The sequence below is a fragment of the Erinaceus europaeus genome, chromosome X, assembly GCF_950295315.1.
Source record: "Erinaceus europaeus chromosome X, mEriEur2.1, whole genome shotgun sequence".
Classification (NCBI taxonomy): domain Eukaryota; kingdom Metazoa; phylum Chordata; class Mammalia; order Eulipotyphla; family Erinaceidae; genus Erinaceus; species Erinaceus europaeus.
The window spans coordinates 877,955-905,028 of NC_080185.1; the positions used below are offsets into that span (position 1 = coordinate 877,955).

Consider the following 27,074-nt stretch of genomic DNA (forward strand, 5'->3'; position numbering starts at 1 on the left):
TAGGTGGGCTGCTAAGATGGTGAGCTGGCTGGTGGGCATTATAGCTAGGCCTGAAGCTAGGCAGGGAAAGCAGCAGGCAGTAGACTAAAGACATGTGTGTAGCGGGCAGAATGAAAATTGTAAATAGAGTTGAGGGTTCATGTCAGTCACAAGAGAAGTGGGTGGAAGCCATGGTGTGCATCAGCCCTTGGGGGTTAAGCGCACATGGCTTCACAAGGGGTGGAACAGGTCTGCAGGTGTCTCTCTGTCTCTCTCCCACTCCCCTCCCCCATTCCTCTAGCTCTATCCTAAAAATGAGAAAGGGATAAATGGTCACTGGAGTGGTAGAATTGTCATACAGGCATAGATCCCCAGTGATAACCCTGGTGGGAAAAATTAAAGAAAATGGATAAGTGAAATTGATCTCTCATATTAAAAATATAAAATGACTTAATAAGGATGCACTAGCCCTAATAATTAGAGTAGCCTACGAGGTGACAACGTGGACTGAAAGGCATGAGGCCATGGGCACCTCCCACAGGACTGTGCATGCCAGCATGGTGTCCTGGTCGTCTTGGCCCTCTCTCTTTAATACAGAAGTCAATCTTCTTCTTCTAGCGTTTGCCCTTCTTCCGTAGCCAGTCAACAGCGTCAGGTTGAGCCTGATGTCAAGTTTCGAGACCTCCTTTGAATCTGGAGAGGTGGCAGTCGTTGACTATGTGGGTCATAGTCTGTCTGGAGCCGCAGGGGCAGTTCGGGTCGTCTCTGGCTCCCCAGCGATGGAACATAGCGGCGCACCGGCCATGGCCTGTTCGATAGCGATTGAGGAGGGCCCAATCATAACGTGCTAGGTCAAAGCTGGGTTGACGCTTGCAGGGGTCTGTGATGAGGTGTTTGTTCTTTACCTCAGCTGACTGCCAACTCTGTTTCCAAGAGACTGGAACAGAGAAGTTCAGTGTAGGCGTAGGGGACCAGATTGGGTGACGAGACGTCAAGCGTTGGACAGGGTGGGCGAAGATATCCACGTATATTGGCAGGTCCAGTCGAGCGCAGACGTGGGAAATGAACTTAGATGATGCCGCATCCCGACGAATATCTGGCGGGGCGATGTTGCTAAGAACTGGCAGCCATGGAACCGGGGTGGAACGTATGGTTCCAGAAATTATATATTCCTCATGGAGGAATATAATTTGGAATCGACCAAGTGGACATGGGGGCTATGGAACCATACTGGGGCACAGTATTCTACAGTGGAATAGCATAATGCCAGAGAGGATGATCGTAGTGTGGAAGCGCTCGCGCCCCATGAGGAGCTGGCCAGTCTTGCAATGATGTTATTCCTCGCGCCCACCTTTGCTGCAGTTTTTATGAGATGTTCGTGAAATGACATAGTGCGATCGAGAGTAATGCCAAGATAGACTGGCTGGGCTTCATGCCGGGTTCTCGTACCGCCAAGCTGCACATTAAGCTCACGCGAGGCCGAGGCATGGTGTAGATGGAAAACAGATGATACCGTTTTTGCAGTGCCAGGGATTAGTCGCCATCTTTTACAGTAATCAGATATCAGAGACATGTCTTTAGTGAGTGTTTCCTCGAGGATGTCGAACTTTGATGCCTGAGTTGCACAGCAGATGTCATCGGCGTAGATGAACTTCCTTGAACAAGTTTCTGGGAGGTCATTGATGTAAATATTAAATAGCGTAGGAGCCAGAACAGAGCCCTGGGGGAGGCCACTTGAGACAGGTCTCCATCTGCTAGACTTGTCACCCAGATGCACCCGGAATCTTCTGTTTTGGAGAAGAAACGATATAGTGTTGGCCACCCATGGAGGCAGGCATCTTGAGATCTTGACTAGGAGACCACGGTGCCAGACCATGTCATAGGCTGCTGTGAGATCATCAGAGACAGCACCCGTCTTTAAATTCTTCTGGAATCCATTTTCAATGTTGAGAGGGCCAGGGCTTGTTCGCAGGTAGATCTTCCTGCGCGGAAACCAGCTTGGGCGGGTGATAGGAATTTCTCTGTAAGATGAGAAGAAGATGAGAGAGAAGTCAATCTAAAAACTAATAGTTATGAATTAGGGCTACAGAGTAGCAGCAGCTGCGTTTCTCTCCTCTCCTTTCCTGGTCAACAAGAAATATCAAAGGAAGCCATCTGGGACCACAACAAGACAGGACTAGAACTACTTTGGGAACCCACCAAATTACCGGTGAATGCAAACAAGTGTGTCTCATGGACAGAGAGGAGCCTAAGGAGAGACTCCTGGGGCTAAAGTCCATATCTGCTTCCAACCGGCTGGTAACAGCCCAGCAGTTTGCCAGTTGAAGTGCCACCTACGATCTGTTTTACCAACAAAAAGACTGCTGAAGGGAGGAGTGGGGTCCCCTAAGGCTCACTAAATGTAACTGTGAATCTCCATTGCTACTGCCCCTCAGAGGCTGGAGCAGTATACAAAAGGCCCCGTTCTGACATTGGGGGGTAGATAACTGGCCGGGAAACTCAGGAGAAGATCTATACCCTAGTGGGATAGAGGTGGGGCTGTATAGTTGTTCTCCTGATGAACTGGGGAGACACCGTGAAAAACTACCACAGAAACCACAGAGTATGAACGGGACCTGTTTGGAAACTCATAGGGCCAAGTGCTTCCAGCTTGGCTCTGGCTGCTAGAAGAGCAGCTGAATCGAGGCCGGGGCTTTGGATTCTCAGGGTGTGGGAGTCTCTGCGCATAACCACTGTGCTATCTCTCCCTCACCCTGATTTATCTCTTCATCAGGAGTGAGTGATTAAGGTAAAAAGTCTACTTATAGTTAAAAAAAAAGCCCTCAGGCTCCCATAGCCTACAAGGAAGAAAAAAAAAAGAATAAAATAAACTTTAACAGCCACTGTGCTTTAACTCAGGGATTGAGATAACATTGAAACAACTGTTAATTTCCGCAAATGTGTACTCTTTAAGTACCTTACTTAGATACAAGTCAATCCAGGCTAGAGTGATCAGTAGATTGAAAAGTACAGAGAAAGGGACCTCATAACATACTATATATGACGGTTAAACCAAGAAGAAACATTAGAGAAATGAACCAGGACAAAAGTCCAGCTAAAAGCCCCCCAAAGGCACAGAAGAATGAGATCAACATCCAAATGCTAATTGAGGAATTAGTCACGGAGTGAAGAGTTTGCAAGTCATTAGAAATAGGAAAACAACAAATGAAACTCTGAAAGAAAACACTATCTTGAGGTAATTTGAGAGCTGAAAGCTAAAATAGCTGAGCTAAAAGCACAACTAGCTGAACAAGCTAATACAGTATCAGAACAGGGTAACAAAATAGCTGAATTACAGAAAACAGCAGAGAGAGAGAGAGAGAGAGAGAGAGGATAGAATAGAATAAATGAGACATAAAACAGAATTAGCAAGATTGAGGACAAATTAGAGACAACTAAGAAGTAAGAGATCTGAAAAAGAGATTAAGATATTGAAAACAACAACAGAGACATGGGGTGACTTCAAAAGAAATAATATACGCATTATTGGCTTACCATAGGAAGAAAGGGAGGGGAGGAAAGCATTCTACAGGACATAATAGATGAGAACTTCCCTAGTCTAGACAACACAAAAGACATAAGGGTTCAAAAAGCCCACAGGGTCTCAAAAATAACACAGATTTAAAGACACCAAGACACATCATATTTATAATGGAAAGGAATAAGGATAAAGAAAGATTCCTGAAGGGTGAGGAGAAAACAAAGAGTCACCTACAGAGGAAAACCCCTGAGATTACCAGCAGATTTTTCCACACAAACACTAAAGGCCACAAGGGACTGGCAAGATATCTATCAAGTGCTCAATGAGAAAGGCTTTCAACCAAAACTACTATAGCCTGATAGACTGTCATTCAGACTAGATGGAGGCATAAAAACTGTCTCAGACAAGCAACAGTTGAAAGAATCAACTACTGTGGTCCGGGAGGTGGCACAATGTATAAAGCATTGGACTCTTGAGCATGAAAGAATCAATTATCACCAAGCCTGCCCTAAAAGAAGTTCTGAAAGGTCTCCTATAAACAGTCAGACCACCATAAATATGCCATATATATCAGAACACTCTAAAAATCTACAAGAATGGTGTTAAAATATCTTCAATCTATGATATCAATAAATGTCAATGGCCTGAATTCACCTATCAAAAGGCACAGAGTAGGAAGATGGATCAGAAAATACAACCCAACCATATGCTGTTTACAGGAAACCCACCTAACTCAACAAGCCAAACACAGACTCAAAGTGAAAGGATGGAAAACTATCATACAAGCCAATGGCCCACAAAAAAGGGCAGAAACAGCTATTCTCATATCTGACACAATCGATTTTAAAATAAAAAAATTTAAAAAAGATAGGGATGGACATTACTTAATGCTCAAAGGATCAGTCAATCAAGAAGACTTAACAATTATTAACATCTATGCACCCAATGAGAAGCCATCTAAATACATCAAACATCTACTGAAAGAGCTACAGCAATATATTAACAGCAACACAGTCATAGTAGGGGACTTCAACATCCTACTCTCTCAACTTGACAGATCACCCAGGCAGAAAATCAATAAAGACATGAGGGAGCTAAATGAGTAGATAGATAAATTAGAACTATTGGACATTTTCAGAGTCATTCACCCCAAGAAACTGGAATGCACATTCTACTCAAGTCCACATGGGTCATTCTCAAGGATAGAACATATGTTAGGCCACAAAGACAGCATCAGCGAATTCAAGAGCATTGAAACCATCCCAAGCATCTTCTCAGACCACAGTGGAATTAAACTAACACTTAACAATCAACAAAAGATTAGTAATAGTCCCAAAATGTGGAAGCTCAACAGTACACTACTTAACAACTACTGGGTCCAAGAGGAAATAAAGGAAGAAATCAAAATGTTTCAAGAGTTCAATGAAAATGAAGAAACAAGCTATCAAAATATTTGAGACACAGCTAAGGCAGTACTGAGAGGGAAGTTCATAGCCACACAAGCACACATTAGGAAACAAGAAAAAGCACAAATAAACAACCTGATTGCACACCTTAAAGACCTAGAAGAAGAACAACAAAGGGACCCTAAAGCAACCAGAAGGACAGAAATCACTAAAGTTAGGACAGAAATAAATAACATTGAAAATAAGAAAACCATAAAAAAGATCAACGAAAGTAAATGTTGGCTCTTCAAAAGAGTGCCCAGACTATTAAATGGGGAAAGGGGAGTCTCTTCAACAAATGATGTTGGAAAAAATAGGTTGAAACATGCAGAAGAATGAAACTGAACCACTATATTTCACCAAACACCAAAGTAAATTCCAAGTGGATCAAGGACTTGAATGTCAGACCAGAAACTATCAGATACTTAGAGGAAAATAGTGGCAGAACTCTTTTCCACATAAATTTTAAAGACATCATCAAAAAAACTAATCCAATTACAAAGAAGACTAAGGCAAACATAAACCTATGGGACTACATCAAATTAAAAAGCTTCTGCACAGCAACAGAAACCACTACCCAAACCAAGAAACCCCTCACAGAATGAGAAAAGATCTTTACATGCCATACATCAGACAAGAGTTTAATAACCAACATATATAAAGAGTTTGCCAATCTCAACCACAAGAAAACAAACAAGCCCATCCAAAAATGGGGAGAGGACATGGAAAGAATATTCATCACAGAGGAGATCCAAAAGGCTGAGAAACACATGAAAAAATGCTCCATGTCTTTGATTGTCAGAGAAATGCAAATAAAGACAAACACTGAGATACCACTTCACTCCTGTGAGAATGTCATACATCAGAAAAGGAAGGAGCAGCAAATGCTGGAGAGGGTGTAGAGTCAGAGGAACCCTCCTTCACTGCTGGTGGGAATGTCAATTGGTCCAACCCCTGTGGAGAACAGTCTGGAGAACTCTCAGAAGGCTAGAAGTGGACCTACCCTATGACCCTGCAATTCCTCTCCTGGGGATATATCCTTAGGAACCAAACACACCCATCCAAAAAGATCTGTGTACACATAAGTCCTTAGCAGCACAATTTGTAATAGCCAAAACCTGGAAGCAACCCAGGTGTCCAACAACAGATGAGTGGCTGAGCAAATTGTGGTCTAGATACACAATGGAATACTACTCAGCTATTAAAAACAGTGACTTCACCGTTTTCAGCCCATCTTGGATGGAGCTTGAAGAAATCATGTGAAGTGAAATAAGTCAGAAACAGAAGGATGAATATGGGATGTTCTCACTCTCAGGCAGAAGTTGAAAAACAAGATCAGAAGAGAAAACACAAGTAGAACCTGAACTGGAGTTGGTGTGTTGCAAAATAAAAGATTCTGGGGTAGGTGGGGAGGAGAGTATAGGTCCACAAGGGATGACAGAGGCCCTAGTGGGGGTTGTGTTGTTGTATGGAAAATTGAGAAATGTTATGCATGTACAAACTATTGTATTTACTGTTGAATGTAAAACATTAATCCCCCAAGAAATTTAAAGGGGGGATGGGCAAGGTAGACCCAGACCTGAAAACCTGGTTTTGAATGGACTTGGAGTTAAGAGTTGTTTTTAACATGTTTAAAGTTGCAAGAATGAGCAAAGATTTTGCAACAGAGACCAGAGACTTATTTTTAATGAAGAGACTGCATCAGAGACGGAGGTCTGGAAAGTATATTTCCTCCTTTTTTCTATGATCCTGCCTTCTCTTCCATTTTCATTCACAGCTACACCCATCACTACTTCTGAATGCCTTTCTTTTTGTCCTCTTACCTCTCTGTGTGCTACTGGAATTGGGTTTCAGAGCCCTCTAGCACTTTCCCTTAATATTTCTCCCCCTCTGGGAATATGGACCAAATTCTTTTTGGGGTGCAGGTATGAAGTCTTGCTTCTGTAATTACTTAACTGCAGGATGTGGGTGTTAGCAGATTGACCCACAACCCCAGCCTGTTTCTATCTTTCCCTAGTGCGGTAGGGCTCTGGGGAGGGGAGGCTCTGGGGAACATTGGTGAGGTCTTCCACCCATGGAGTTCTGAATGGAGTCATAGTATCATCTGCAACTTGGTGTCTAAAACACAGTAAGTTATGATACAGGACAAAATGTTTAATAAATAGGAACCAGAAAATATGAATAGAGCAAGTGAGAATAGGGTTTTCAGGGTGGTAAGAAACTCGGAATCTATTTTAGGTATGTTCCTTGGAGCCTATGATTTTAGTGATCTTTGCTTGAGCTTACTAGTTAACATGGAGGTGGGATAAACATATTGTCTGGGAAGATGGTGTCAGAATTGAGAATAGGGCTAGAAATCTGGACTAGGGCAGAGTAGCTTCCAAACTTGAAGAAAATATATGAACATAGTTAACTGTTTACCATTTCAATCTAATCCAGGACCCATGTCTATTCACATGTAGCATAGAAGCCTGTGCAACCTCCGAGTCCCTGTCAGTCTGAGCTCACAGTCCATGGTCACAGCTGGGAACATTCTAGGCTGCACTCAATTCAGGACCCCTCTTCTTTAAGTGACAGAGTAGGATGGCCCTGCTTCCCTTCAGAGAGTGGGGCAGTCCTTACCACTGCTACTTTATTATTTTTTTTATAAAAAGGAAACCCTGACAAAACCATAGGATAAGAGGGGTACAACGCCACACAATTCCCACCACCAGATTTCCATATCCCATCCCCTCCCCTGATAGCTTTCCTGTTCTTTAACCCTCTAGGAGTATGGATCCAAGATCATTGTGGGGTGCAGAAGGTGGAAGGTCTGGCTTCTATAATTGCTTTCCCACTGAACATGAGCACTGACTGGTCTATTCATACTCCCAGCCTGCCTCTCACTTTCCCTAGTAGTGTGGGGCTCTGGGGAAGTGGAGCTCCAGGACATATTGGTGGGGTCGTCTGTCCAGGGAAGTCTGGTTGGCATCCTGCTGGCATCTGGAACATGGTGGCTGAAAAGAGAGTTAACATGCAAAGCCAAACAAATTATTGAACAAATATGAACCTAAAGGCTGGAATAGTGCAGATGAAGAGTCGGGGAGGTCCTCCATTTTGTAGATAGCTAGTAGACATATTTTAGTTATATTCCAAAGGGCCTGTGGCTGTAGTTTTGTTTTTTTTTTCCCGAGCCTGAAATCTGATATGCAGGTGGATCCAAGTTATTGTCTGGGGAGATGATGTCATGGCTGGAAAAAGGACCAGAAAGCTAGGTCAGGGAAGAGAGTAGCTCCCAAATATGGGAAAGGTGTATAAATATTGTTGACTGTAAACCCCATCGATTTGATCTGATCTGGGGCCCATATTCAGCTTAGGAGCCTATGTGATCTCTGCATCCCTGTAGATCTGAGTTCACATTCTGTGGTCATGAGTAGGAACGTTCCAAGCTGCCCCAATTTAGGACCCATCTTCCTCATGTGTAGCATAGAGTATGTTGTCCAACCTCCCTTCGGAGGATGGAACATTCTCTACCATTGTTGATCCAAGGTGAGGGCAGGGTCCTATGGGGGACCCACAAACGGGTCTATTTTGTTGTTCCTGATGGAGTTGGCCTGTAACAATGGAGAAAGGGATCTAGTTGAGGTCTAGGCCCATCATGTCTGTTTGGGAATCTCAGGACTCCTTAAATAGGGCCCCAGCTGATGGGGTGGACCTTTGCTACTTTATAGTGAGGACGAGCTCCTAGAGAGGCCCACAAGAGGGCTTGTGATGATGTTCCTGATGGAAGTGACCAGTGATGGTGGAGAGAGAGGTCTAGGCCCATTTTATCTACAGGGGAATTCTAGGATACCCTGACTTTGGCCCCAGGTGATAGGGTGGTCAGGTGGTAGCCAAAAGGGCCATCAGTAAGTGAACCCGTCTCTTGTCCTTTTCCAGCTTTTGTGATCCCTTCTTTATCTGATGAGCTTGGTATTCTCTCAGCTGTGAAAGCATTGCCATTTGTTTATCCAAATTGGTCAATGGGGTCTGGCCTCAAGTTGGGGAGGAAATACCCCTAGGATTTTAGTGGGGTCTAAGCTAGCCTCAAGGTTTACTGCATTGACTTGTCTTGATGATTCTGCTAAAAGTTGTCATAGAGACAGTAATTGTCCTTTAGTTGATATATAGTTTTTCCAGTGTATCTCTTGGCCAATTGTATACTTTTTTCCCTAAACATTATCAAGGGGTGGCAATAATGTTGATGCTATCAGAAGAGATTAGAAGCTATCTCTTACTTTATTTTATGTAGTTAGTTGAATAGATAACATGATTGAGGGATGTGAAGTAGGGGTAGGAGAGGAGGAAGCCTAGGTCTAAGTAGTAATTGATTAGAAAAATTAGTGCAGGGGCCGGGTGGTGGCGCACCCGGCCCCTGCACTAATTTAAATGCTAATTGGACATAATAACAGCCCAGACTTGAGAGCTAATGTGAAATGATGACCAGCATTTGCTGAGCCCTTCCATCTGAGGTCCAGTGCTGAGCAGTGTCTGTGCAGTGTCACTTTGATGCCTGCAAAAGGGCTACTGAGGTCCAGGTGGCTTCCGACGTCAGGGGCCTTGGTCCCCCTCCTCTGAACTCAGGACTGGTGTCTGACATCAACTCAGCTTGAATTGGTTTAGTGCATATGTTACAGTGCGCAAAGACCCAAGTTCAAGGCCCCAGTCCCCACCTGCAGGGGGGGGAGCTTTGTGAAGAGTCACGTAGTGCTCCAGGTGTCTGTCTCTCCCCCCTCTACTTCCCCCACCCCTCTTGATTTCTGCTTTTATCCAATAAGTAAATAGATAATACAAAAATAGTTTAATATAGCTGTGTCTTTTTTTAATATTTTATTTTATTTATTTATTCCCTTTTGTTGCCCTTGTTGTTTTATTATTGTAGTTATTATTGTTGTTGTCATTGTTGGATAGGACAGAGAGAAATGGAGAGAGGAGGGGAAGGCAGAGAGGAGGAGAGAAAGATAGACACCTGCAGACCTGCTTCACCGCCTGTGAAGCGACTCCCCTGCAGGTGGGGAGCCAGGGTTCGAACCGGGATCCTTATGCCGGTCCTTGTGCTTTGCGCCACCTGCGCTTAACCCGCTGCGCTACAGCCCGACTCCCCATAGCTGTGTCTTAGAAAGTAACACCACCGGTTGCTTCTATTCTCCCAGGTCTAAGCTTTTAGAAGAGTCAACATTTCAAAGAACAAGTCATTATTAGAAATGTATTGGGAATCAGGCGGCAGTGCAGCGATCACAAAGTGCAGGTGGCACAAAGCGCAAGGACCGGCATAAGGATTCCTGTTCGAGCCCCTGGCTCCCCACCTGCAGGGGAGTCACTTCACAGGCGGTGAAGCAGGTCTGCAGGTGTCTGTCTTTCTCTCCCCCTCTCTGTCTTCCCCTCCTCTCTCCATTTCTCTCTGTCCTATCCAACAACAACATCAACAACAACAACAACAATAACTACAACAATAAAACAACAAGGGCAACAAAAGGGAATAGTCTTTTTAAAATGTATTAACAATTTGAGACCACTGTTAAAATTCAGTCTGATTACACATTTGAAGTCTTAAGTGCTTAGATTGAAAGAACATATACTCAGTCTATGGTCTGTGCATTAAAAGGTTTAAAATATTCTATCAGTTTTTCCCCTCTCGTATTAAATAGTGACTCATGAGACTACAATAGGAGTGTACATCTACACCATTCCCACCACTAAAGGACTGTGCTGTGATCCCCCTCTTCTCCACCCCCACCCCCCCAGTAAAGCTGAACATCAACTCTCACCTTCCACCCAGAGATTTTTACTTTGGTGCCCTACTCCAAACTCAGTCAGATCCTGTTTTGAGTTTCCCTTTCTGTTCTTTCTCAACTTCTGTTTATGAGTGGGGTCATCCCATACTCATCTTTTGTCTTTTTTGATTTAGCTCACTTAACATTATTTCCTTCTAACTCCATCCAAGATGGTCAGAGAAGGTGGGTTCATTGTTCTTCATAGCTGCATAATATTCCATTGTGTATATAGACCAGAGCTTTCTCAGCCACTCACCTGTTGTTGGGCACCTGGTTTGTTTCCAGGTTTTAGTTGTTATGGATTGTGCTACTATGAACATAGGTGTACACAGATCTTTTTGGCTGGTTGTTATGAAAAATTAGTGCCAGGAGTTGGGCAGTAGATAAGCGCCTGTGGTGCGAAGTGCAAGGACCAATGTAAAGATCCTGGTTCGAGCCCCCGGCTCCCTACCAGGAGTCGCTTCCAAGCGGTGAAGCAGGTCTGCAGGTGTCTTTCTCTCCCCCTCCTCTCTCCATTTCTCTCTGTCCTATCCAACAACAACAACATCAATAGCAACAATAATAATAACAACTATAACAATAAAAAACAAGGGCAACAAAAGGGATTTTTTTTTTAATTTAAATAAATAAAAGAAAAATTACAGTGCCTTCTAGAGGCCATTCTACTAGATTGCCAAGTTTATTAGGACTATGTCTAACCACAGAGGCCATTAAGCACTTCTACTTCGAGGTATATAGTTGGCCCTGACTTATGGACGCCTCTATACATGGACCCAATCCCCTAGGCTACCTAGCCTATATCTAGGGATGGTAACTTTGTTAGAGAATGCACCACCTGAAATGGAACTGGATAGTCCCACATTAGGAAAGGTCTCATCAGATTATTGAAGTTGGAAGGTTGATATCTCAGGCTTGGCGTCTCTGGATACTACCTGAAACAAAAAGGCAGTGGCACCATAGTGTGGCTGGTGGCACAGTTTAACAAGGTAGGGGATCGAGAGGAGAAGCATCAAAAATACAAGCAAAGTCCCAGAGGTTCTGGGACTAGGAGAAATAGGGATTTTAAAGAGAATGTGTAAGATTCCTTATGAGTCTTTGTGCAAAACCACTATGCTGGCTCCACAGCCCGCCCTCTGGGTCACAAAAAAAGAGTAAGTGGGGGGTCGGGCAATGGCACACTGGGTTAAGCGCACCTAGTACAAAGTGCAGAGACCCATGCAAGGATCCCAGTTCAAACCCCCGTCTTCCTATCTGCAGGGGGGGGGTCACTTCACAAGCGGTGAAGCAGGACTACAGGTGTCTGTCTTTCTCTCCCCCACTCTATCTTCCCCTCCCCTCTCAATTTCTCTCTGTCCTATCCAATAAAACGGAAAAAAATGGCCTCCAGGAGCAGTGGATTCTTGGTAAGTGCTTTTAAAAAATATTTTAGTCATTATAGATGTCAGTGATAATTTTATTTATTTTTTCTCTTTTGTTGTCCTTGTTGTAGCTATTATTGTTGTTGTTATCGATGTCATCGTTGTTGGATAGGAGAGAAATGGAGAGAGGAGGGGAAGACAGAGAGGGGAGAGAAAGACAGACACCTGCAGACCTGCTTCACCACCTGTGAAGTGACTCCCCTGCAGGTGGGGAGCCGGGGGCTCGAACTGGGATCCTTATGTCTGCTCTTGTGCTTCGTGCCACGTGTGCTTAAGCCGCTGTGCTACCGCCCGGCTCCCCAGTGTTCATTTTAATATTGCCGACATATTCTGTCCTAATTGCCTTGGCCCAGCTATCCATAGCACATGGCAGATGGAAAGAGAGCCTTTGTGGTTCCTAAACTTCTACCTGAACACCTGATACCAGCTTGTATGGCAATCTCTCCCCATCCTTCCATTCAAGTTTGGGCCTGAGGCCCAAGGAGGCTGTGCCTTAAACCCAAATCCACACAGCAGCCACATTCTCAGAATCCCATCAGCCCCAAACATCTCATCCTCAGAGTGAGAGTTGCCGCCTGGGCTGAAGGGAGTAGGCCAGAACCAGCCAGCAGAGGAGCCAGCCCTCAGGACTGATGAGTCAGCTGCCCCGGGCTTCTAGGGCCACAAACACCCTTCCTGGCAGCTGACTGAGAGGTCAGCAATGGCAAGTCTTTCAGATGTGCCTCTCAGGCTTTTGCTCACTACTCCAGTACTGCAGAATATGGGGCAGAAAGGTCACCTCCAAAGTCCCACCCATTTTGAAGCACTTAACTCAGTGATAACCCTCCACATAGCCCACCCTCTAAAATGTATTATCTTTATTGGATAGACATAGCCAGAAATCAAGAGAGAAGGGGAAGATAGAGGGGAAGAGACAGATAAGACACCTGCTTCACCACTTGCAAAGTTTTCCAATGAAGATGGGGACGGGGGGGGGGGGGGGGCCTCAAACCCAGCTCCTTGTGCACTGTAACATGTGCTCTCAACCAGGTGTGCCACCACCCGGCCCCCTTCAAAAAAAAAACAAACCAAGATTGTGCTCTGACTTTGTTACTTCTCTCATGACCGTTAAGGTCTTTAAAACAGCTAAGTTGGAACACCTGAAGCAAAATACCTTGGAAATATAGTTCTCGAATGAAACACCACAGTTTCAGGGACCAAGGAGTTCCCATGTACATGATCTCCCATGTATATGATCACACAATAACAAAGACCCACGTGGATTCAGTATATTAAAGACTTGCAAAATACATATTGGACAGCCCAGTTCTCAAAGGAACGAATAAACCCTGGAGTTGAAAGGGCAGACAGCTCAGCTCTCGCCATTCTACAGACGCCGTCCATATACAGCGCCCTGTCTAGGACGTGGGCCTGTGGCTGCAGGATGTAGTATCTGCAAGGCTTCCCCAGAGCTCGTACGGGGACAAAGGAAGCGACCACGCAGAGAGAGGAGAGAACCACCAAGAGACAAGCAGCACAACATTCAGAGTTTAAGCCTTTGGACAGAGGTGTGGCACATCCAGTGGTCAGGAGGAAGCCAAAGGGGCGGGGGCGGGAGCCAGGAGAGAAGGGATTCTCCTGGGCAGGGGCCGCTGGCCTGGGGGGAAGAGAGCCAGGCCGGGGGCTGCCAGCTGGTTTCCAGTGGCCGGTCGGGTGTGGGAGGCAGTCTCTCGGGGAGGCGGGGAAGGGGGGAGGGGAGAAGGGGCAGGGGGGGCTGCTTCCAGCCCCGGGCGCCCGGGGTCAAGAGGGAGGCGAGAGTCCACCGGAAGGGCCAGAGCGTGAGGAGCAGCGAAGGACTAGAGGCGGCCCGGGAAGCTCAGATGCCCTGGCCCGAGGGGCAGACGGCCTCCTGCAGCACGAGGTGAAGGAGATGGTTCTGCTCGGCACTGAGCAGCGGCCAGAGTTCCCCCTGCAGCGCCTGGGCGGCCTCGATGTCCTTCTCGTGGGTGGCCATGACCAAGGACTGGAGCAGCAGGAAGAGGTCGTCGGGCAGCGGGCCGCAACTGTCGTGGCTGTGGCTGTCGAAGGCCTCCCAGGAGTACTTCTCCAAGGTGTGGGCGTGCTCGGGCAGGAGCTTGGCGGGCGGCGGCTGCAGGAGCAGCAGCAGCAGCACGCGGGACACCTCGCAGCGGACCAGCACGTCGGCGAAGGCGCCCAGCATCATGGGGGCGGCGCTGGCGGGCGAGGGCGAGGGCGAGGGCGTGCCGGGGTCTGCGTCGGGGAGCGGCGGCGGCGGCGGCGGCGGCGGCAGCGCGGCCTGGGAGGCTGCGGGGACGGCGCCGCCGGGTGCGGAGAGGTGCCCCGGGGCCGGGGCGGGTGGCGTGCGCGCACGCAGCGGGGGCGGCGGGGGCTGCGGGGCCGGGGGCGGCGAAGGCTGCAGCTGGTGCGGCCGGCCGGGCAGGGCCCCGTGCTCCTGCGCCAGCAGCTGCATGCGCGTGAAGAGGGCGAGCGCGCCGCTGTAATCTCGCGCCAGCAGCTGGCAGGAGGCGGCGTGGCCGAGGGCCTGCAGCGCGGCCAGGGGCAGCTGCGGCAGGTGCAGCTGGGCGGCGCGCAGGAAGTGGCCGGCGGCGGCGGCCGGCTGGCCCAGGTCGCGCAGGGCGGCGGCCAGCTCGAGGCAAAGGGCGGCGGCGGCGGCCGGCTGGCCCAGCTCGAGGTGCAGACGCACGGCGGCGCCCAGGGCGGCGGCGGCGGCCTGCAGCGGCTCCCCGTAGGCGGCGGGGCAGGCCAGGCGCTGGCGCGCGTCGCACTCCTGGCGCAGGAAGAGGCGCGCGGCCTCGGCCAGCGCCAGCGCCTCTCCGGGCCCGTGGAAGAGCGCCTGCTGGCAGCGCGCCACGGCCAGCTGGCACCACGCGGCGTAGGGCAGGCACTCCTGCGCGCGCAGCTCGCGGCTCAGCTGCGCGAACTGCTCGCTCGCCTCCGCCACGTTCGGCTTGCGCAGGAACCGCTTCTTGAGCTTGCTGGACACCTGCCGGTAGCGCGCCAGGAAGTCGCCGGCCTCGGAGCCCGGGCCGCCGCCGCCCGGGCCGGACCCCGTCGGCGCCGCCATCTTCGGCGCGACACGGCTCGGGCGCTGGCGGGCGCGCCGGATGACGCCAGGCGCCGCGCCGGCCGGATGACGTAGGCGCGAGGGGACGCGGGCGCGCCCCGCCGCGTCTGCGACCCAGGCGCGCGGGGGGGGGGGTGGGGGTGGGGGTGGGAGGAGGCCCTCGCGAGGTTTCGTCGCCCGGGTGACGAGAGCCACGCGTGTGCGGGGGCGGGGCCTGAGCGGCGGGGCGGGGTCGGCTGCCTCGCCGCGTCTGCGCCGGGCGCCTCCTGGCGGCGGGGAGAGGGCTGGTACCTGCGTGGCCCGCGGAGGGTCGCCCCGCGCACGCGTGGCTCTCGTCACCCGAACGACGAAACCTCGCGAGCGGGCCCCCGCGCGCCTGGGTCGCAGACGCGATGGGGCGCTTCCGCGTCCCCTCGCGCCTACGTCATCTGGCGGGCGTGGTGCCTGGCGTCATCCGGCGCGCCCCGGCTCCTCCCGAGACGGCTGTCCCCCCCACACACACCGCACCCCACCCCACCCCCACGACCCAAGGAAGACGCGCTCATGGTGATGACCACCGCTACCCCCGACCCAGGCCAAGGCGCAGAAACGCGCACAGGCGGCCGGGGCCTTCAGTGACAAGCGTGTTGGCGCTTGCAGGAGTGGGTCCGGGATCTCGGCCTCCTGGTTGGCTGAGGAGGGACCTGGGCGGGGGGCAGCTCATGGCCTGCGCCCAATGATTGTGGACGTCCACCCGCGGGGGTGATGGGTGCACCTGCGGCTGCACTTATAGACTTGGCAAGGAGACGGCATGGCCAGAGACTAGGTGATGGTCGCCAGCAGGCCCCAGGTGGCTGGGGGGGTCAGGTGTGCGCGCTGCGACCTTCCCTCTGGAGCGCTGCACCTAGGGCAGCTTGGTCCCACGGCTCAACTGCGGGGACCCAAGGAATGAGGACCCCGGACCAAGGCTTTCCCAGGCTCCTCTTCCCAGCAGAATCTGCAGCTCGCTTCCCATTGGTCCAGGTGCTGGTGCTTAGTTCTCATTGGTCCTGGTGCAGCACTTTGCTTCCCATTGGTCAGGATAGTGCTATGATTTCCTTGAATAACGCTTCCGTTTCCCTCACTTTGTCCTCTCCTCAGAAATTCCTATCATTCTTAGATTCAAACTTTTGATGGAATCTTTTATTTCACACACAGGTCCTTCATTCCTTCTGTGCCTTTCTTCCCCATCATCTTAAATCGACAGTGAGTTTATTGTCTATTCTAGCCCAGATCCTCTCTCCTCTGCATGTTTGAGTCTACTTCTTGGTATTCTGTAGTCTCTCTCTCTTCCACTGTTTCTTTTAAAAACAGGTTTATTTATGATAGACGAGAATTAGAACCAGCCCAGAGCAGCGAAGTGCTGGCAACGGCAAAACAGCAGTAGCAGCAGCAGGTTCAAGTTGTGATTCAGTCTATCTGGGTGGGACCCAGGACACTGCCTTTCTCACTGCTCCTGGGGACTCTGCTGCAGCCGCTCTGTGGCCCACACTGGAGTAGGCAAAGCCCTCGGTGACTTCCTCACTGCTCGGGAGCCTTTAGGAGAATTACTAAGTAAAAGACTGCTTCGCTTGTGCACACCTCATCTCCCTGGCCCACTCTGTGGCTTGGTATGATTCATTCCAAGTGCTCCATCCTAATGTCTGTCCAGCCAGGGTTCTGTTGCATATTGAACTTGGTTGAGAAAGCGAGATTAGAAGGAAAAGGGTGGGGTGGGCAGCATAATGGTTATGCAAACAGATGCTCTTGCCTGAGGCTCCAGACCCCCAGATTCAATCCCCTGCAGCAGCACCATAAGCCAGAGCTGAGAAATGCTCTGGTTACAAAAAAGGAAAGAAAGAAAAGAAGAGTAGAAGAAAGGTATTGGGAGGAAGTGGCTGTCTCTCTTCACCTTCCATGAGCCTGTGCTCCCCTCCTCCAGGTCTTCTTTGGCAATCTGGATTCATCTGCAATCAAACACAATGTTTTTGACCCTCCGATTATCGCTCGGTACATCCGTTTGCACCCAACACATTACAGCGTGCGCAGTACTCTCCGCATGGAGTTGATGGGCTGTGACTTAAACAGTAAGTGTCAAGCCGCTCCGTGTCTCCTCTCCCCGCCATGAGTAGAATGTGCAGCCGTGGTAGTTTCCCCAAGGCTTGGGCATTTCCTGGCACGTTAAATTCACACTCAGACCAGCACAGTCCCGGATCACTCGGCTGCTTCAGCAAGGTGAGGCACTGTCAAAGCAAGCTGAGCAGGGCTGACTAGAAAGCGGTAACTGCTTTCTGCGTGTGTGCTCGCAGTGAGGACGCAACTGCGCTGTGGTCCAAGTGGGAGTGCTCGCTAGCAGTGACAGAAGCTGTGCAGAAGTGAATGCTGGCAAATGATGGCACAGCCCTGGGGCTTGGTGGGCACAGGCCAGTGGCACTTAGGCCAGGGCTTGTTCTCGTAACGGCGCTCTCTTTTCATTTCTTTGAGGCTGCAGCATGCCGCTGGGGATGCAGAGCAACGCGATCCAGGATGCACAGGTTACTGCCTCGTCCTACTTACATAGCGTCTTTGCCGCCTGGCCCCCTTCACAAGCCAGACTTCACCTGCAGGGGAGGATGAATGCCTGGAGACCCCAGGTAAGAGGTGACAGACCCGCCATTCTCTGACACAGAGGAAGGAGTAGAATAGGAAGAGCCCGTACATTCCTGTCACCTGGCTGTTGTTCCAGGAGTGTCACAGCAGGTTTGCTGTGGGTGGCTGTTGTTAAAGTTTCGGAGGCTCTTGCTGGCAGGTCTAGCTTCACGGGCGGGTAACAGAGACGCGGAGACAACGGCTGGGCAGGGAAGCTGTATTTCTTTATTCACGAACAACGATTCACAAACTAAGACAAACTAATCACCAAACAGAACTCTGCTGTCTCTTTGCGGCGGCGCAAGCACTTTCTTTTTCTCTGGAACTCAGGAACCCTCTCCCTTACTCTCGAACTCAGAAACTCTCGCAACTCTCGAACTCAGGAACTCTCCAACTCTGGCACTCTGGAACTCTCGTACTTGAGAGCCCTCTGAAACTCTGGCACACTGGAACTCTCTCTTACTCTGTAACTCTGAAACTCAGGAACTCTGGAACTCTGTCACTCTCGGACTCAGGAACACTGTCCCGGGGTTCCTTGGGGCGGGGCCAAGCAGGCCCGCGAAATTAACAGGACTCATCCAATTCTCTTGGCGGGGGAGGGCTAGAACAAACCAATGTAAAGCATACGACAGGTGGCAATACCCACAGAAAAAAACACTTGCCACACTGAAAGCAAAAAACCACCTGCAGCCCTGCTTCTCCACTCGCAAAGCTTTCCCCCTGCAGGTGGGAACTGGGGACTGGAACCTGGGTCCTTGCACACTGTAACATATGTACTTAACCAGCTGCAACCCCCCTCCCAGAAACCATCTCCGTGTGCAGTACTGGAATGGTAGCTGTCAAAACATGTAGGAGCTCAAGTTCAGTTTGTTTGTTTGGTTTTTGCCTCCAGGGTTATTGCTGGGGCTTGGTGCCTGCACTAGGAATCTTTGTTGTTGTTGTTGTTGTTGTTGGATAGGACAGAGAAATGGAGAGAGGAGAAGACAGAGGGGGGAGAGAAAGTTAGACACCTGCAGATCTGCTTCACCACCCATGAAGCGGAGTTGGGGGCTCGAACTGGATCCTTGCACTGGTCCTTGTGCTTAGTGCCATGTGCGCTTAACCTGCTGTGCTACCACCTGACCCCCGCTCAAATTCAGTTTTTAAATGGCTAAACTTCAAGTTGCTTAGGCTCTCGGAAGGAAGATAATGGGAATACAAATAATAAGGGCTGTTATGTGGTTAAGAAAAAGGTATGTGGGGGTTCTGGGAACAAACTGACCAACAGGATACTGGTCTAACTAACTTCTTCAGGTGAGCAATCTGAAGCAGTGGCTGCAGGTGGACTTGCAGAAGACAACGAGAGTCACAGGACTAGCCACCCAGGGCGTGAAGTCTCTCCTTGTCAGCATGTACGTGAAGGAGTTTGTCGTCTCCAGCAGTCAAGACGGCCGCAGCTGGACTCTGTTTCCTCAGAATGGCAGTGTAAAGGTATGTTGGCCTCACAGGAAAGGCGCACAATGCCTCCTAGACCGTGGAGAAATGTAATGAGGTTGCTATCTGCCCAGACTGTTGGGGTAACCACAGGCTGCTCCACCCAATCTTTACTACAAACATGTATGTGTCTTCTCATCTCTCTGTTGAGCATGATCTTTTTTTAAAATTTTTTTTCTTTATTTATTGGATAGAGACAGCCAGAAATCAAGAGGGAGGGGTGATAGCGAGGGAGAGAGACAGAGAGACACCTGCAGCCCTGCTTCACCACTCGTAAAGCTTTCCCCCTGCAGGTGGGGACTGGGAGCTCGAACCCGGGTCCTTGCTCATTGTAACACATGCACTCAACCAGGTGCGCCACCACCCAGCCCCAGCTCCACCCAATCTTGCACAGAGGCATAGCGCAAAGAGGAAGAAAGGTTTTACAGAACAGGGAAAAGATCATCCTGTTCTTTTATGGTGACAGCAACCTTTCTTGTGATAAGAAAACCCAACAAGACAAGCTTTATCAGAAAGGCAGTCACAGACCTCTGACAGTGCGGTGCCGACATGCTGCCCATCCAGGTGTCCATTATAGGAAGTAAAGGTCGACTCGGCCTGTCACGTTAACAGACTGAAGGATTATGTGACCAATAAGTATTAGCAAAGCCTTTCAGGGTGGGAGTAGGTAGCATAATGTTTATGCAAAGAGACTGTTGTGCCTGAGGCTACAAAGCCCCAGCTTCAATCCCTAATACCACCATCCACCATAAGCCGGAGCTGAGTAGTGCTCTGGTAAAAAAAAAAAACAAAAAAAACCCCCACATTTCTGAATGAAAAAAAAAAATAGCACACACTAGGAATAGGACTAGAAGAAATAGTAATTAACCTGAAAAGATTATTCATAGAAATTTCACAACAAATACATTTTAGGCAAAACACAGACAACTTTCCCTTTGAAGCCAAGAACAAGACAGGGTCCCTGGTTTTTAGTTACCTATTGCTGTGGACCAAACTGCCCTTACACTTGATCACAGTTTTGTGGATCAGGAATTCTGGGGATTACTTCTGCCATTGGCCCAATGACTCAGTGGCCAACCTAGATCTAGAACACATCACTACAGACCTACCTCTCCATGGGAGAATGCCAACACTTCCGTGTCACCTGGAGTCTCCTACACCCACCGTGATCAAACTCAAACCACGGCACCAATACTTCTGTCACTGCAGTGGTGGCCAGCTCAAACCCGGGGGATGGCGGTTTGATGGGATCAGGTTTGATCACCGCCATCCCCCGGGTTTGAGCTGATCACCGCCATCCCCCGGGTTTGAGCTGGCCACCACTGCAGTGACAGAAGTATTGGTGCTGTGGTTTCTTTCTCTCTGTCCCTTTAGTTCTGCCTTTGTCTTTCTATCTGGGAAAAATAGCTCTGGCATTGTAAAGCCCCAGTGATGAAAAACAAAAACCCACCTATATTATGCTCAGGAAAACAGCTCACTTGGACAATGACCCAGACTTGAGCATGGCCTTGGCTGCCTTGGGGGGCTTCGGAGCCATGATGTTTCTCTGTATGTCTCTCTCTGTCTCTTTCTTTCTGCTGAAAAAGTCACCCCAGAGTGGTGAAGTCATGGCGACGACAAAGAAAGATGTAGTAGATGCTCTAGCCTGGCAATACGGCGAGATAACAAAGTGTATAAGGACTGGAGAAGGTGAAGCAGGGCAGGGGAGATAGCATCATGGTTATGCAAACAGAATCTCACACCTGAGGCTCCAGCGGCTCAGGTTCAACCCATCCCCTACATAAGCCAGTGCCGAGCAGGGCTCTGGTAAAAAAGAAGGAGAAGGAGAAGGAAGAAGAAGGGGGGAGGAGGAGGAGGAGAAGAAGAAGAAGAGGAAGAGGAAGAGGAAGAAGAAGACGAAGGAAGAGATGAGACAAACTTATAATACATGGAAGATAATTCCAAAGAGTTTTGTGGAGGCTAAGCAAAACCAACCCAAAATTTCAGTCTTTCTGTGTACCAAAACCGGATGAAACACAGCAGAAAACATTGTTTTCAAAAGCGCTGAGCTACCCCAAATCTTGAGTTCCGTGTAGTCGTAGTTGCTATATCTCTCCAGTGTCTTCACAGCACTGCACGTTCACTCAGAAGTGATTAGGGAATTAGATGGCAGCACGAGCTCAGCTAGCGCCAGAGCTCTCTCTGGAGAGTCCGCTGGACAGTGCATGAGAGGGAGGTCAGCGTGGACCTACTGGTGGCCTGGCAGACACCTGCTGGGTGGTCGCAGCACTGGCTGCTCAGAAACCAAAAGGATCAGAAGAATGTGAAACTAGAGGTGGAGGCTCACACAAGCTCTGCTTCTGAGGATGGGGGCGCATCTCTCAGATACTTGGTGCTGAACAGAAAATAAATGTCTTTCAAACAAATCACAATCACATGACCCTCTTCTGTCCCATCTGCTAAATGAGCCGCATTCGCTTTACAGGCAGTAGAGGGCGCTCCTGGGCTAAGCACCCTCACCCTCAACAACCTTGCCTTCAGAAAATCACCCTGACTGCCAGAACAAGAATTCCCAGGGATTTACAAATCAGTAGACAGGGGCAGATGAGGCAGAAGGGACAGAGAGAGGGAAGGGGGAGTGAAAGAGCGAGAACAAGGAGGCCTTCTGCTCTTTCACTCCCCCTTCCCTCTCTCTGTCCCTTCTTTGAAAACTCTGTAGACTTCTGGCTTTGCCAGGGGACTCAGCCGCCTCTACCAAACAGAAGCTGAGACTGTGATGGCATGTTTGGCTGCCACTCCTGTGCCAGGAGGTGAAAATATCCAGCCCTGGAGGGCAAGGGACAAACCCTCTGCCTGAGGCAGACTTGAGCCAACACAAACTTGCTTCACGTCCCCCTGCAGGTGGGGCGTGAAGGCCCCAGCCCAGGTCTTTGTGTAAGGGAGGATGTATGCTTTCCCGGGGCTCCACCACCCAGCCCTCTGGAGTCTACCTGTGTAGCACAGTGTTTCTAGTATGATGCCACGAACCTACTCTGTATAACGTGTCGTAGAGCTTGACTCAGTGACCAAGCTGTGTGTCCTCATGGAGCTGGCATTGGGGGGGGGGGGGACACAGTGGCACATCTGGTTGAGTTCACATGTTACCATGTACAGGGTCCCAGCTTCAAGCCCCTGCTCCTGACTTGCAAGGGGGGAGTTTCGCAAGCAGTGAAGCAGGTCTCCCTCTCTTCACCTCCCTCCTCTCTCAGTTTTCTCTGTCCTAGCAAATAAAAGAAAAAGGATAAAAGAAATGGCCACCAGGAGAGGTGGATTCATAGTGTTGGCACTGAGACCTAGTAAGAACACTGGTGGCAGTCAAACACACATACAAATAGAGTGCGAGGCCAGTAAGTCCACAAGCAGGCAAGTGAGCAGATAGTAAGCTAAGGGAGCAAGAGGGAGCGGGTGAGCCTCCGAGCCCACCTGAGTCCTGTTTCCAGGAAAGTGGAGAAATGCCCAAAGAGGGCATCTCAGCTGGCACCAAAACAGAAGAGAGATGGAGCCTTCCCAGTAAAGTGAAGTCTCAGCCCGGGTTTCTGGGACAAAAAGGATGGGTCAGTGTGTGTGAGAAGAGATCAGAGGCATGCAGGGTCGCAGATAGAAGGGCGCACAAGTCAGAAGCGGCATGGAGGCCACCCCTGCAAGCATGACATTACCAGGCTGACCCGCGAGCTGCCCTGCACCATCTTTACACTGAATTTCCCCGGACTGCCGCCCGAGTGGCACTCAGTCCGCGGGCTGAGTGGCTAGACCCCAGCAGGCGAGAAGCCTGGGCTTTTGTCCCCCCTCCCGCTCCTCTCCCGGCCTCCACGTGGCTGCCCACATATGTCAGAGTAGCTGACAGGACTCCTGACCCGGTGCGGGCTTGTGGACACTATATGCGCCGACAGGATAGCCCGCTGTGGTGACACCTGGATCACGGTGTGACCTGGGACAAGACATGCAGTTTTGCTGAGACTTGGGCAGGGGGAGAACATTCTAGATACAAGGTAGAGCAGGAGCGAAGGCCCAGTAGCAGGCAGGCAGAGTGCTCTTGACTGTGCACATCACAGCCAGATGAGTAGGGCAGGGTCATGTTATCACCTCTTGGGTTCAGTCCTGTGCCAGACTGGGGATGCCATGGGCGGTGGTAGGGGAAGGAGGAGCCTGGGAGGGTGAAGACAAGAACCCTTCCTGTCAGACAACTGCCTAGTGCTCTGTCGTCCTCAGGTGTTTCAAGGGAACCAGGATGCCAGCACACCAGTGGTGAACACCCTGGACCCGCCTCTCCTCACCCGCTTCGTGCGGGTGCACCCACGAGCCTGGGCCCAGAACATCGCCCTGCGCCTGGAGCTCCTGGGCTGTGTGGCCCAGCAGCCTTTCTGAGACCTTTTGCTCCCTCTTGAGCCTGCTTGTCCTGTTCCCGAAGCCAGGCCGGCACACATCACCCAGAAGCGCAAGTCCTGACGTTGCCTCCTTGCCCAGGCTGCTCCGACAGTGGCTGGTCTTCACCTGGAAGCTTCTTCCCAGGAAACCCAGGCCTCTGACACTTACGGCTCCGCTCCCTCCCTGGTTGACAGACGAAAGAGGCGCATGATGGGAGCTTTGCAGATTAGGCCTCAGGCATTGAGAATAAACCTCTCCTCGCTTAGAGTTTGTCACCCTCACTGGGTTCACATCACCAAGAGAAAAGTCAAAAGGCATGTCTCCTTACAGTCTGCAGAAGGGATAGTATGAAGGTACCATTAAAATCTGTGTTGCCCCCTTACAGACAGATGCAATGCTATTCATTGTTTGTCTTCAGGACCATTGGGATCTCAAACACTGACGCATGGGGGTGGGATTCAAGACCCCAGCTCTCTACACAGAATCATGCAACTGAGTGGCTTTAAAAGTTAGATTTAGTAAATTGGTCCAACCCCTGCAGAGAGCAGTCTGGAGAACTCTCACAAGGCTAGAAGTGAACCCACCCTATGATCCTGCAATTCCTCTCCTAGGGATAGATCCTAAGGAACCAGACACACCCATCCAAAAAGATTTGTATGCACCTATGTTCATAGCAGCATGGTTTGTAATAGCTGAAACCTGGAAGCAGCCCAGATGTCCAACAACAGATGAGTGACTGAGCAAGTTGTGGTCTGGATACACAATGGAACACTACTCAGCTAATAACAATGGTGACTTCACCATTTTCAGCCCATCTTGGATGGAGCTTGAAGAGACCATGTGAAGTGAAATAAGTCAGAAACGGAAGGATGAATATGGGATGATCTCACTCTCAGGCAGAAGTTGAAAAACAAGATCAAAAGAGAAAATGCTAAGCAGAACTTGGACTGGAGTTAGTGTATTGCACCAAAGTAAAAGACTCTGGGGTGAGTGGGGTGGCGGAGTTCAGGTCCTGGATGTGAAGGCAGAAGCCCTAGTGGGGTTGTATTGTTATGTGGAAAACTGTAAATGTTATGTATGTACAAACTATTGTATTTACTGTCAACTCTAAAACAATCCCCCAATAAAGAAAAAAAAGTTAGATTTAGAGTGAGGGAGACAGTATAATGGCTATGCAAATAGACCTTTCTACCTGAGGCTCCAAAATCCTAGGCTCAATCCCCTGCACCACCATAAAGCAGAGCTGAGCAGGGCTCTGGTAAATAATAATAATAAGTTGTTCACTGTAGTCTCAGAATGATGTAGAAACCAAGCCATTGGGTCTAGATTGCAATTACCAAGAAACACAAGGTTAGGAACCCGGAAGTTCTGGGAGACTTAAAACAAAACAGCAACATGCCCTGGCAGTCTGTGCTGAGCAAGGAAGGCCATAATGACAGCAGGGTTTGTAAGAGCCCCTCAAGTGAAAGAGAACCCCCAGGACTATCTGAGGTAAGAGGTGCTCTCTCAGCACTCGCTCCCTCAGCCAAGGTGTACTCAGCACAATGAAGGAGCCCTACTGTGCCATCCCAAGGGAGTCGCTACCCAGAAAAGTATCTCCAAATGCTCTCAGAACTAGTTCCTTTGCTTCCTGTTGCCCCCTCCAGAATAACCCCAGCAAAGCCCAAAGGAATGCCTGTGAAAGCCGTGTGTACACTGGAAACTGAAACATGGCGCCGCAAGACCTTTACAAATCTACTGGCCAGTGAACAGCAGGACAGAGACTGCAGAGAACCGTGCGCGCGCGGGTGAGTTAGGAAACCAGGTGAAGCGAACTCGGCCTGAAAGCTGACATGATTTATTACCCCAAGTGAGCTGAAACGACTTGGGAATGGAGCTTGGCCCGACGAAATAGCTCCAGTGAGCAGTGGGCAATGTGCTCTTCGTTATGTACACAATCCAGATCAGCTTCAATCCTGGCCACCACTGCACTGAAGGTCAGTGCTGTGGCCTCTCTCTTATTTGATAGGAGGGAGAGATAGGGGAAAAGAAAGGTCATGGAACATCTCCCCTGCAGGTGGGGAGCCGAGGATTCAAACCTGGGTCCTTGTGTGAGTCTTTGTGCACTTGTGTGCTGGGTCCACCACCACCCGGCCTCCAGCTCGCTCTCGCTCTCACTCCCTCATTTCTTCCTTTCCTCTCTGTCTCTATGTGAAAAAGAAGAAAAATAAGTGAAACCTTCCTATATATCCAAAGGACATGGGTACACAGATGTGAAGGGCCATAAGCACGCCTGTGGTCGCAGTTGCGTTATCACAATGCCCGCCAACCCACGGCCGGCTAAAGAAGCTGCGGGGTATCTATTCCGTGGAACACGACTCTGCAATAAGAATATGATGCTATCGTGCCCTTCGTGACAAAATGAAAGGAACTTGAGGTGATGACTCGCAGTGACATAAGGAGCTGGAGCATTGAAACACATGAACTTCCAAAAAGAAAGAGGGAGACAGGTGATGGTGCACCTGGTTGAGCACACACATCTGTGTTCAAGGCCTCAGGTTCAAGTCCTTGGTCGCCACCTACTGGGAAAAAGATTCACGAATGGTTGAGCAGGGCTGCAGGTGTCTTTCTCTTTCCCCTCAATTTCTCTCTGTTTCTATCCAATAATAAATAAAAATATAATTTGAAAAGTAACCCAACAGCAATCTGTCTGTAAGACTTGGTGAGAACTATAGTGGTTATCACTGTGTGTGTGGGGGTGGGGGGAGTTACACAAAACTTTGGTGGTATGGTGTAGAACTATACTCTGCAACCTAATAATATAAAAAAAAAATAAATAAATAGAGCCTTCTTGTAAGCAGAAAGCTTGTGGAAAGCTAGGAGACATCCAACTGCAAATGGTCAATTTTCCCAGTCAATAAGACTGCACATGCCTGCGGAGCGTGTTCAGAGGACACAACCCATCTCCTGTTTCACAATAAAAGAGTCAGACATTGTGGGTCTAGGAGATGGCATAGTAGTTATGCGAGAGATTCTCATGCCTGGGGCTCCAGGGTTCAACCCCAAGCACCACCATGAAGCAGAGCTGAGCAGTGCTCTCTCTGATTGTAAAAGAACAAGCCTTGCCTGAGGAAGCAGCAGGTGGGTGTGGTCAGATGCAGCAACAGCACTTTTCTTGAGCTGAGATGAGATGATAGCAGTCAGCATTTCTGAATCTTCAGTCTAAACAGAAGGGCCAAAACAAGATACAGCCTGAGGCCATGGTTCAATCCAGGGCGAATGTGGAAGAGGAACTATGTTCGCTCTCTAGTGTAGTGTAGCACAGGCACTGGCCCACTTCAGGAGGCTCAGGGCCTGGTAACCTTCTGTCACTAG

The 27,074-nt window shown here is 49.5% G+C and overlaps 2 protein-coding genes across 7 annotated transcripts in view; one reads left to right on the forward strand and one right to left on the reverse strand.

The window, feature by feature from the left end:
- F8 (coagulation factor VIII) overlaps positions 1-26,398 on the forward strand; it is a 132,048-nt gene extending 105,650 nt beyond the window's left edge. The window contains exons 1-5 of one of the 6 annotated variants that reach the window (XM_060182864.1): positions 15,491-15,880; positions 17,179-17,323; positions 17,721-17,869; positions 19,158-19,334; positions 23,565-24,867. In XM_060182864.1, coding sequence (XP_060038847.1) covers positions 15,632-15,880; positions 17,179-17,323; positions 17,721-17,869; positions 19,158-19,334; positions 23,565-23,720 — 876 coding nt within the window. In that variant the 5' untranslated portion in view covers positions 15,491-15,631 and the 3' untranslated portion in view covers positions 23,721-24,867. Of the gene's footprint in view, positions 1-15,490; positions 16,062-17,178; positions 17,324-17,720; positions 17,987-18,496; positions 18,647-19,157; positions 19,335-21,435; positions 21,743-23,564 lie in introns of those variants that run through there. The other 5 variants (XM_060182865.1, XM_007538215.3, XM_060182862.1 and 2 more) reach the window with 5 other exon arrangements.
- On the reverse strand, positions 13,664-15,330 carry F8A1 (coagulation factor VIII associated 1). Its single transcript, XM_060183208.1, has one exon. The coding sequence runs from the start codon at positions 15,237-15,239 to the stop codon at positions 14,010-14,012; it is 1,230 nt and encodes a 409-aa protein (XP_060039191.1). The 5' UTR covers positions 15,240-15,330; the 3' UTR covers positions 13,664-14,009.
- Positions 26,399-27,074: the final 676 nt, after the last annotated feature.

Bases quoted from the DNA above. Each gene is read 5' to 3' on its own strand.
- F8A1 (XM_060183208.1), bottom strand. From the start codon at position 15,239: ATGGCGGCGCCGACGGGGTCCGGCCCGGGCGGCGGCGGCCCGGGCTCC.